The sequence below is a fragment of the Neophocaena asiaeorientalis genome, unplaced genomic scaffold, assembly GCF_003031525.2.
Source record: "Neophocaena asiaeorientalis asiaeorientalis breed wild unplaced genomic scaffold, Neophocaena_asiaeorientalis_V1.1 scaffold106, whole genome shotgun sequence".
Classification (NCBI taxonomy): Eukaryota; Metazoa; Chordata; class Mammalia; order Artiodactyla; family Phocoenidae; genus Neophocaena; species Neophocaena asiaeorientalis.
Genome location: NW_020172597.1, coordinates 700,141 through 711,870, shown reverse-complemented (window position 1 = coordinate 711,870; position 11,730 = coordinate 700,141). Strand labels below are relative to the sequence as shown.

At 50.9% G+C, this 11,730-nt stretch overlaps 1 protein-coding gene across 3 annotated transcripts in view; it reads left to right on the top strand.

Annotated features, from left to right (window-relative positions):
* Positions 1-5,680: 5,680 nt before the first annotated feature.
* TRAPPC3 (trafficking protein particle complex subunit 3) overlaps positions 5,681-11,730 on the top strand; it is a 13,413-nt gene continuing 7,363 nt past the window's right edge. Inside the window, exon 1 of one of the 3 annotated variants that reach the window (XM_024738882.1) lies at positions 5,681-5,842. In XM_024738882.1, coding sequence (XP_024594650.1) covers positions 5,801-5,842 — 42 coding nt within the window. In that variant the 5' untranslated portion in view covers positions 5,681-5,800. Of the gene's footprint in view, positions 5,843-9,765; positions 9,884-11,730 lie in introns of those variants that run through there. The other 2 variants (XM_024738884.1, XM_024738883.1) reach the window with 2 other exon arrangements.

The following is an 11,730-nucleotide window of genomic DNA, read 5'->3' as shown; positions in this document are numbered from 1 at the left end:
CGGAGAGGACGCCACGGCTCCCGGAGGACGCCCGTCGAGCTGTCTCCCCCTGCAGCGGCGCGTTGGTACGCGCCGCTGCGCGAGGCGACTATGTAGGGAGCGCTCTGGTGACTCACCCGCCGCTAGGACTGGGGGGAGCAGGGGGGAGCCGGGATGGAAGCCCCCAATCCCACCCTGGAGCCTGGAAGCTCCGGCTCTGGGGCCTTGGCGGCAGCTTCAAGTCCTCATTCTCTCCCAAACCCACCTCAAACAAAATCCTCCCGGGGGACGTCGGGAGACCTGAAGGAGGGTCGCAAGGAGACCCCTAAAAGGGCTATACTTTCTCTCCCCTGGTGATGGCTGGGGTGGCGAGAGGCCCGGCCCGGGAGCCTTGCTGCCACCCTTCCTCCATCATCCTACGGTTGGTGTCTTCCCTGCTCCTCTGGGGTAATTACAGGCCTGCCCCACAGCTTTACCCAAGTCTCTAATCTGGTGGGTCTCTCCCGGCTCCAAACTGGGTGGTCTTGACCCTGAACCTTCCCCAGCCCCTTCAGACGACCCCTTCCAGCTCCCCGGAAGGATTTTCTCCCCTGTGTCCTGTCAAAAGAGTGAGTGAGTCCCTTCTGATTCCCCTTCCCCAAGAAGTCCTGCTTCCCAGCACGGGGGAGTGGATCCCCGAATCCCCTTTTTAGTGCCAGCTGAGGTGGGGCCTCATGCCAAGTCGGGCCCAGCCTGGGCAGAGAGGCGGGAGCTTGATGGGAAGGTGGATCGATGATGGTGCTTGCTGCAGGGACTGACTGAGGGGTGGAAGGAGCAGATGCAGCTGGGCCCTGCGCACCCAATCCCTGCCCTTTGTCCTGACCTCCAGAAGGTCAGTTGTCTAGTTCTCCATTGCCCAGAGATTAGGCCCAGCGATATGTTGTCCTCCTGCCCCCCTTTCCTGCCAGTGCCTCCTTCCTTTGAGCAGCTCCAGAGAGCAGTCATTTCAAGGGGGAGGGTTGGGAACAAAAGGTTCTGGATCTCAGGCAACCTGGGAGCAGACTGTCCTGGGAGGAGTGAGTAGATGGGGGACTGAACTCTCTTCGAGGGCCAGGGAGGGAATACTACCTTGCCCAGTCCAAAAACATTAGAAAAGGATGATGCTAGAAGGTCTGCAACTGGAGCTGGTAACCTTAAGCTACTGTCTTAACTTTTCTGAAACCCAGTTAGCTCACCTATAAAATCAGGAAAATAATAATACCATGAGGTATCATGGGGTCGCTGTAAAGGTTAAATAAGGCAACACAGATGAAGTGCGTAGCACAGAGCCTGGCATATAGGAAGTGCTTAACAAATATGATGGGCATTCAAAAGTAAACGCAGGGGCTTCCCTGGTGGCGCAGTGGTTGAGAGTCTGCCTGCTAATGCAGGGGACATGGGTTCGAGCCCTGGTCTGGGAGGATACCGCATGCCGCGGAGCAACTAGGCCCGTGAGCCACAACTACTGAGCCTGCGCGTCTGGAGCCTGTGCTCCGCAATGAGAGGCTGCGATAGTGAGAGGCCCGCGCACCACGATGAGAGTGGCCCCCGCTTGCCACAACTAGAGAAAGCCCTCTCACAGAAACGAAGACCCAACACAGCAAAAATAAATAAATTAATAAACTCCTACCCGCCCCAAAAAAAGTAAAAGCAGATTAGGATGAGGATCAGATCCCCCATCTTTGTTGTCAGCCATCCCATCTGCAGGGTGAGGGGACCATGTGGATGGTAGAGTCCAGCACTGTCCTTTGTGAGGTCAGAGACCTCAGGTCCTGCATCTTCCAGAGCTGACCAGGCCCACACTGAGCCAGGTAGTGACTAGACTCAGAATTCATGAACAGAACCCAGTAGGGGAGAGCCATCTGGGATGGTTCTTCCCCACCCCCATGCACAATCTTGAGGATACAGTAGGGACAAAGACATATATTGGTGGGAATAGTGAGATACCCTCTATAGCTAGAGCTCAAGAATAGTAGAGGGGGAACATGCCACAGAGCAACTAAGCCCATGCGCTACAACTATTGAGCCTGCGCTCTAGAGCCCATGAGCTACAACTACTGAGCCTGCGTGCCACAGCTACTGAAGCCCACGTGCCTAGAGCCTGTGCTCCACAAGAGAAGCCACTGCAATGAGAAGCCCGTGCACCGCAACGAAGAGTAGCCCCCACTCGCCACAACTAGACAAAGCCCACGCACAGCAACAAAGACCCAACACAGCCAAAATTAACTAACTAAATAAATAAATAGAAAAAAAAATAGTAGAGGGGGAAGTGGGAGCTGAAGATGAAGAGATAGGCCAGGGATGGCCTATATAGGAGGATTTGAATGCCGGTTGGCATCATGATCTACACAATATAGATATTAGGGAGCTGTTGAAGGTTCTTCAGAAGGAGAAGAGTGAGCAGTGCTTTAGAACTGGAAATCCTCCATCATGTCTAATGATCTAGGATTGACTTTGAGGAGCCCCCTGCAAAGAGACAGCATATGGTATTAGCCTACTCGGTGGTTCTCAACAGAGGCAATTTTGCTCCCCAGGGGATATTTGGCAATGTTTAGAGGCCTCTGTGGTAGTCACAACTAGGGGTGTTACTGGCATCTAGTACTTAGACACCAGGAATGTTGTTTAACATCTTGCAATGCACAAGACCACCTCCTGAACAAAGAATCATCCGGCCCAAAATGTCAATGCTGCCAAGATGGAGGAGCCCTTCCCTAGACTGAGGGTGGAGACACCTACACCTACCTCCTCGCAAGATGCTAGTGGTGGGGACATCTGGGAGTTAGACAACTTGATGGACAGTTCTCCTGGCCAGCCCCAGGAGGCTTCCTGCACAGCGAGTCCTAGGAAGGTGACTGAGGGGAGCCAGGAGAGCACCGATGGCCTGTGATTGATGCAGTCGGAGTAGGCATATGGACTGGGCTCCTCTTCATTTGCCTGCTAATTGACCAGGATCCTTGGTGGATCCCAGGCCCTGGCAACTTATGGGGTTTAGAGTGGGTGTCTGTGAGTTTGGGGCTGAGTGAAAGTGTTCCATGTAGCCCCCCACGTATTAGACATAGCAGAGAGGGAGCAAGCAGGGCACTTGCAACATCACAGGGGTCTGAGAATGTCTTGCCCTCTTCAGTGAGGGGCTGGGAACTCTGTGACCTCCCCTGTTCCTCCCCTACGGCCCAGGGCAGTCCCCTCCCCACTCCACGGAAACAGGCTTGAATGAGCTGTTAGTTTCACCATGAGGCTGGGCTGGGGCTAGGAGACAGGTCACTGGATGGAAATCAGATACATGTTCTCTTCCGGATGCCCCTAGGGGGAGAGCAGGAGCACGAGCGTTTACAACCTCCTAGGTTTGGTGGGGCAGGATCCCAGACGAACCTGACGGAGAGGAGAAGGAAATCACTGGGAGATTTGACAAAAGCCCTGGAGGCTGTCTCCAGTCCCACATAAGTAGGAAGTAGGAGGGGCCTCGTGGTGGGGGCAGCTTGAGAGAACAGATATCAGATTCTGACTCCCACCCTACACCCAAGGCGCTGCAGCAAGAAGGGGTCTCTAACACAGACCACTCTGCTGGGAAGCTGTATCCTTCAGGGCCCACCCTCTGGGGTTGGGGGTGGGGAATGTCCTCAAGGACAAAGTTGACACCAGCTGCAAAAAGGCCTCCCTCCCTTCAGCTCTTGCAGAGGGGAAGTAACAGAGAGGGATTGGAGGGGGAGGAGCTCAGATCCAGGACTAAAGAGGTTCAATCTTTTGGGTTCTTGAGAAGGGGCGGCTAGAGTCCCTGCTAGGGATGGGAAGCTGTCCCTGCTGCATTCTTTTCCTGAGAGGAGATGAGGGTGGGGAGGAGGTGCCTGGTGTTCTTAAATGTCCTGGCCCCAGGGGTGACGGAGAGGAATTGGGAGCTGGGAATGAGAGCCCTTGAAGAAGTCGCTAAGGAGCCAGGAGGAGACCCTCTAGATTAGCCTGAGGTGGACTCCACCCCCACCCTCAATTCAGTACTGGTGACTTTCCAAGGAGGAGCCCCAAAGAGAAAGAGGAATTCCAAACGGAGGAATCACAGGCAGAGAGAGGAAGAATCTCAGAGGTTATAAGATGGGCGGGGAGAGGCTCCGCCTTCAGTCTCTCCAGACCCACCCTGCCTGACAGCAGGCTGGGTGGGGTGGAGCGCTGGCTGTGACTGTGACTCAGGTTTCTGTGGGCAGCCAAGGGCAGCCGGCAGGGAGGAGCCCAGACCAACAGACAGGCCAGCCAACTGCAGCTTTCACCTCAGCTGTCCTTTCTCCTGGGAATGCAGGAGGTTCTTCTCTAGCTTTGCTGGCCTCCAAGGGCTAGCCCACCCCTGCTTCCTCATCCTCACCCCCAGCCGACCCTCATCTTCCTTCCCAGAACCCTCAGCCAAGGCACTGACACAGGAGGGAGAGTCAAAGGTCACTGCCTCTAGGAAGGCCCCAGAATGTCTGTGCCACAGGGAGAAGAGTATAATAATGATTGGTCCTGCACGGGAGGGACAGACTGGGGGAATCTTGGGTGCTGGCTTTCAGGCTAAGCAGCCTGCTGCCCAACCCCCCCACTCCCCCAGCCAGGATAGCCAGGATGGCTCACGTCTGGGCAAGCTGGTTGTCATGGTGAAGGCTAGGGGCTAGAATGGAGCTGCCGCAGGTCAGGCTCTCCTAAGTGAGGAGAGGGTTCTCAGGGACTCCCAGCCAAGCACGCTCAGCATTGACCAGCCAGGGAGGGATGGCTGGGGCTGCAACCAAAGAGCTATAGCCAGGGACTGACTGTAGGACTTCCCCTTGGTGATGGGTGAGGGTGCGGCCAGCGCATTCCCCTGGTATTTCTGGGGCCTGTTTGCTGGGCTGAGTTTTTAGAGAGTGGCTGGAAGAAAGGGAATGCACGTTTACTTTGTGCCAAGTGCCTGCATACATATCTCACCAATCTTCACAACAACTGGGAGAGATCCAGCAATTTGCCTAAAATGGCAAAGCTGGGATTAAAATCCAAGACTGACTGCTACAAACACCGGTGATCTTTCTTTTCTGGGAACCAGGCTGTGTACTTGTTCTAGGGGAGGGAGAGGGAGAAAGTGACCTGAACTTTATATCAGCCTGGATATTTCATCAGGAGGCCACAGTGGTAGGATGCAGGCGCTGGCTGCGTTTGGGGTTTAGAGGCAGATGACAGTTTGAAGAGAAAGCCACTGATGAAATGCTTGGCACATAGTAGGTGGTCATTGAATATTTTTGTAAAGAAGAAGCCAGATCTGTGTATGAGCCATGGCCAGTTTTCTGGGACATCCTGGGAGGTTCTGGCTCTGAACTGCAGCAACAACGCAAGAAGCTAGTTTGAAAGAGGGACTTTCCAGGACCATCCCCGGCGAGAGAGGAATTTGCGGAGCATCACTGAGTGGAGATGGGGGAATGGAGGGGTTGGGGTGGTGGGGAGGAAAGGGAAGTGTGTGGATGATACAGGATTACAGCAAGCTGCGGACGCCACCCAGCGGCCATAACGCAACCCATGGGGAAGCCAGGCTCCAAGAGTCCGCTGTGCGCGGAGCACTCTGGGAGTTGTAGTCCTGCTACATTAAGGTGCTGCCAGTGGCGCTGTTGGGTGTTGTAGTCCGACGTTTCCTGGGCGGGAATTACCCTCGTTGGCCGGACCACGAGTCCCGTGGTGCCCCGCGGCAGGCCGCGCAGGCGCGGTGAGTCGGTGCCGGTCAATCCCGAATGCTGTGGGGCCGCTAACTGGGTCCAGCGGTGTTAGAAGGGGGTCACCGAGTGGGTCTGTGTTGTGGTGGGGTAAGGCGGCCAGCACCATGTCGAGGCAGGCGAACCGTGGCACCGAGAGCAAGAAAATGGTAACCGGAGCGTGTGACCTCGGCGGGCGGGGCGGAATGGAGGTGTTCTGGGGAAGGGGCCCGGCGCGGGGCGCGAGTCGCAAGTGGGAAAGCTCCTTCTGCTAGCGCTGGGAGGGGGTGGTTCCGCTGGAAGGAAGGAGGAGGCTCCTTGGTGGGTCGAGAGCGGAGAATCGCTCCGGGGTGGTCCCGGGTGTGAGGCAGGTTGGAGGGCCCCTGGAGTAGCTCGGAGACCCCTCCCCCGAGTGCATTTGGGTGCAAGACCAACAACGACGAAGGCAATAACAGTAACTCCCACTGTTGCTCTCTTATTGTGTGTTAGATACTGGGCCTGGCATTTTACGTCCGTTATCATTTAATCGGCAAAATAACTCTCAGGTGGATAATGTTATCGCCATTTTAAAGCTCAGAGAGGTTGCATACTGGCCCAGATTTACAGCTAGGAAGAGTTAGGATCTGATGAACCCATGTCTCTCTGACCCCAAAGCTAATGCTTCAGACTACTAGACCATAACGTCTCTCACACTCAGCTACTGGTTTTGCCAGAAAGCAAGTGTAAGGGGTGGGCCAGAGTAGGGAGTAAGTGCTCTCCCTCTGGCGAATGGCGGGCAGGCTCCCTCCTTATCCTGGGAATAGTGGGACACCATCTAGTCCTATGAAGTTTGGCTGCAAATGGGGGCTGGGCCTGGAAAGTAACGTGGATGATGTTTTTATCCAAACTGAGGGGACTTCTTGACAGGTGTTCCTTTTCTTTGGCATATTCTTATTTCCTCCAGAATTGCCCGTTTGTCTTTGTTTTCCAGTTTACAGACTGTTATTGAAGGTTGCATGCAGGGCAGACCAGGGGCCTTTTGTTGACACTCAGCTCTAGAGGGGATGACTAAACTTCCCTCACACCTTTGCATCTTATACCAGGAACAGCCACCAAAAATGGGCAGCAGGAGGCCCTATTACTCCAGAGTAGTACTGTACTTTTCCTCTCAGATCCCTTTTGAGAAGTTGATGAGAGCTGTGGATCTTCTCGCAGAAATAGTAAATGGACAAACATATACAGAGACATTTACTTACATTTGGGGAGGATTTGTGGACCTGCGAAGATACTCTGTGAATTCCTGTTTTGGAGGAAATACTGAGTTAAAAAGAAAAAAGGAGAGAATATTTTGCTAGGCAACAATGTCATGTAGGGGAAAAAGCATGGATATCAGTTGGAATTCTCATTGGTCCTCAATTTCCTTATCTATGAAATGGGGACAGTAATACCTCCCTAGGATTAAGTGAGGTAGTGTAAAATGCATGGGGCATGGTAAATGTTTGCTTTCCCCTCCTTTTCCTATGATATGAATGGATATGAGAAGTCTTCCTGTTTAGTTTTCATATCTAGCTCTTTTTTGCACCTTTTTTTAAAAACCTGAAACCAGTATTGAAACTTTTAATACCATTTTAGCAGGAACCTTCAGTCTACACACACACCCCTCCCCCCCAGCCCTCAGTATTCACTCAGTTTTGGTGAAGTGAGGGAATTAGGGAGGGGCAGCAGTGCATTCGGGCCTCAGAGCTTTTGCTACTGCTGTAGTCTCTGCTTGGAACTTCTTTCCCCAGAGACTAGCTGGCTACTCCTCACCTCATTCAGTTACTCAGATATCTTCTCAAAGAGGGCTTCCCTGACCACCTGACTAGTTCTCTATCCTCTTACTCTACTCTGTTTCTCTTCAAGCACTGTCTATTTCATTTAAAATACTTCATTGTAGATTCTATACTTACTTGTTTATTTTCAGTCTCCCCCATGAGAATGTAAACTCCATGAAGGCAGGGGTTGGTTTGTTCACTGCTCCATTCCCAGCACCTAGAATGATGCGTGGCACTAGGCAATCTATGTTGAATGAATGACATGAAGGTTTGGTGCATCCTGTCATTCAATTCCTATTGGTACCCGCTTGAGGCTTGTCACATGATCCTCTTTGTAGCCACCTGGTTCTGACATGCTCCCCTTTCCTCTCTGCCTTTGGAGTCTCCCCCTCTAGCAGCCCACTTCCCAATCAGCCCAACCTTCTGCTGATTGCTGCGTTCCCAGGTAAGCCTTCCAAAACTTAAATGGTTAATATGCCCAAGTAGTTAGATCTCTGCTTTTTGTCTGTGTAAACAGAAACAGCCCATTTATCTAGCAGACTTTTCCTAGTCCCAGCTCTGTGCAAAGCATTGTGGGAAATGCAGAGATGAAGTCCTAGTCCCTAACCTTGAGAAGCACATACTCTATGAGAGAGGTGGAAAAATACACAACACAGAAGTATGGTACTGTCTGGAATTGAGTCCTGGCTTCACTGCTTACTTATGTGGCCTTGACCAAGTGTCTTCATTGTTTTGTTTTGTTTGCGGTACGCGGGCCTCTCACTGTTGTGGCCTCTCCCGTTGTGGAGCACAGGCTCTGGATGCGCAGGCTCAGTGGCCATGGCTCATGGGCCCAGCTGCTCCGCGGCGTGTGGGATCTTCCCGGACCGGGGCACGAACCCGTGTCCCCTGCATCGGCAGGCGGACTCTCAACCACTGTGCCACCAGTGAAGCCCTCTTCATTGTTTTAAGCATCAGTTTCACCATCTTTATTTATTTATTTTCGGCCACACCAAGCAGCTTGCGGGATCTCAGTTCCCTGACCAGGGATTGAACCTGGGCCATGGCAGTGAAAGCCTGGAATCCCAACTGTTAGGCCACTAGGAAACTCCCACTAAAAAGGTAATAATAGTATAATACGGTTGTTCTGAGGATTAACTGAGGTATCGCTTAATGTAAAGCTACCAGTGTGATAGAGCACCTGAGAACACAGTTGACACTCAGTAAATGTCAGCTAGCAAGCCTTTTCTCTTTTCTGCCGTGTTTGTCGGATCCTGGTTCTCCAACCAGGGACCGAACCCATGCCCCCTGCCTTGGAAGCGCGGAGTCTTAACCGCTCCAGGGACGTCAGGGAAGTCCCACAATATCTATTTCTTGAGTAGGTACTGTGCAGCAGGTACTCTACACATATTATCTCATTGATAACCCTGAAGGGCAGATAATATTATCGCCATTGTGCAGATGGGAAAAGCTGATGTTCAGGGAGATTAAGCAGTGGCTTAGGATGACATACCTTATTTTTTTGGACATAATAACTTACAGGACAGTGCTCAACTCTAAGAAGACTGAGTCTCAGTTACTTAACCTATCTCCTGTAAAATGGGGATAAATAATGTTTGTTTTGCTAACCTCTCATGGTTGTTACAAAGCTCAATAAGTATCTGTGAAGACACTCCGAAAGTTTTATAAATGTTAGTGATCATTATTATTAAACATAATTAAAGCAGTCTGAAAGTAGAAGTTTTGCAGAAGAGATTGATGTTTCTGTTGGAAGAACGTGCTTATGTTCAGTGAAGAAATGGGACTGATTGAATTGGTTGACCTTTAAGGTCCCATGGAACCTTAAGTTATAAGGGTCTTCAGACCCTGCAACCACTTGTTACTTTTCTGACTTCCTCTTCTGTTCTTTCTTGTGTTTACTACTGTCTAATCACACTGGTCTCCTAGCTGTTTCTCAGTCATGTCAGACATACTCCCACCTCAGGGCCTTACACTTACTGCCTCAAATTTTTTCACCCAGATACCCTTACTACCTTCAGTTCTTTGCACAAATTCATCTTAATGAGGCCTTCTCTGACTACCCTATCTAAAACTGAACCCCCCCACACACATACATACAGGTAAACATAAATCTCCTTTTGTGCTTATTTTCCTCCATAGCACTTTTCACCATCTGGCAAACCATTTATTTTATTTATTCAGTTTATTACCTCTTTTCCTCCTGTTAGGTACTTCCTGGTACATAGTAAACTTTGAATGAATGATTTTTTCTATACCACAGCTCATTCCTATTTTTAAAGTCTGAAGACCTTTAAGTTGTGTATTTATGTCATGCACTATTCCAAATAGGCTTGGTTCATAACTGAAGATGGAGATAGACTTACAAATTAAGAGAGGATGTGGAGAACCTGCATCAGGGACCCTATTCCCAGATCCCAGGCATATTGATTCTGTGACCACCGACAGATCTATTTAGGACCTTGATTTTTCTTATTGGTAAACTGGGGGCTGCTGCATGTATAAAATGCTTGGTAACATCGTGATATGCATGTTACATGGGCTGAGGCTCTTGGAGTCTCCATCCAAGGACTCATTAAAAATGGAAGGAAAGATCTCCTGATTTAATGCCGTGGTGCCAACTCTGTGGACTGGTTACTGCTGGATTGTCTCCATCCATTCATGCCTAAGCCATTTTAGTGCCAAACCCTTAACTTTACTAAAAATTATTCTCCTCCTTAATAGCTTCCCTTTAATTGCCATATTTGGTATATGGTCTCTTGGAGACATCCTGATCTGTTTTAGTTGAATTCAAAGAGCTTACTTATTCTGAAACTGATTCTCTTTGACTCCCTGGTACAGCTACCTTTTATTTGTTTGTTTTTTAGGGAAGGTTATTAATATTGCAGTTGTGGGGAACAGTGGACAGAATGAACTTTGGCCTAGAAACTCCTGGTTTTCATCCCCCCAGGTTACTTTTGTCAGTAGTTAGCTGTCTCTTGGGGACTTCCCTGGTGGTCTGAATCCACCTTCCCAGTGGTTAAGAATCCGCCTTCCAATGCAGGGGACGTGGGTTCAATCCCTGGTTGGGGAACTACGATCCTACATGCTGTGGGACAGCTAAGCCCACATGCTGCAACTACTGAGCCTGAGCACCACAAGTAGAGAGAAGCCTGTCTGCCGCAGTGAAACATCCCACGTGATGCAGCCAAAAATAAATAAATAAATATTTAAAAAATAAAAATAATAATTATCGGGGCTTCCCTGGTGGCGCAGTGGTTGAGAGTCCGCCTGCCGATGCAGGGGACGCGGGTTCGTGCCCCGGTCCGGGTGGATCCCGCGGGCCGCGGAGCGGCTGGGCCCGTGAGCCATGGCCTCTGGGCCTGCGTGTCCGGAGCCTGTGCTCCACAACGGGGGAGAGGCCGCAGCAGTGTGAGGCCCGCGTACCACAAAAAAAAAAAAATAATAATTATCTGTCCTTGGTCAAATTACTGAACCATTCTGAGGCTCAGTTTCCTCATCTCTAAAATGAGATTAGTTTCTGCTCTTATCTGCTTTACAGAGTTATTGTAGGGTGAAAAATGAGATAATGAAAAATAGAATGTATGTAAGCAAAAGGCATTCACATTATTATTCTTTTTTAAAAAATTTTATTTGTTTTTGGCTGCGTTGGGTCTTCATTGCTGCATGCGGGCTTTCTCTAGTTGTGACGAGCGGGGGCTACTCTTCATTGTGGCGTGTGGGCTTCTCATTGCAGTGGCTTCTCGTTGTGGAGCACAGGCTCTAGGTGCACAGGCTTCAGTAGTTGTAGCACGTGGGTTCAGTAGTTGTGGCTTGTGGGCTCTAGAGCACAGGCTCAGTAGTTACGGTGTATGGGCTTAGTTGCTCCGCGGCATGTGGGATCTTCCCCAGACCAGGCTCAAACCTGTAACCCCTGCATTGGCAAGCGGATTCTTAACCACTGTGCCACCAGGGAAGTCCCTCACATTATTATTCTTGCAGTGACCTCATCACCAGGCCATGGGGATGAGGTGAGGAGCATTGGGCCGTGGGAGCCTGGGCCTTAATGTTAGTTGTACTTTCTTCCCCCAAAGACTTGCAGACATAGAGGTGCTCTGCTCCAAGTCTGACAAGCCTCCATTCAGAAAGGACTGGTTGGGGCTTCCCTGGTGGCGCAGTGGTTGAGAGTCCGCCTGCCGATGCAGGGGACACGGGTTCGTGCCCCGGTCTGGGAAGATCCCACACGCCACGGAGCGGCTGAGCCCGTGAGCCACGGCCACTGAGCCTGC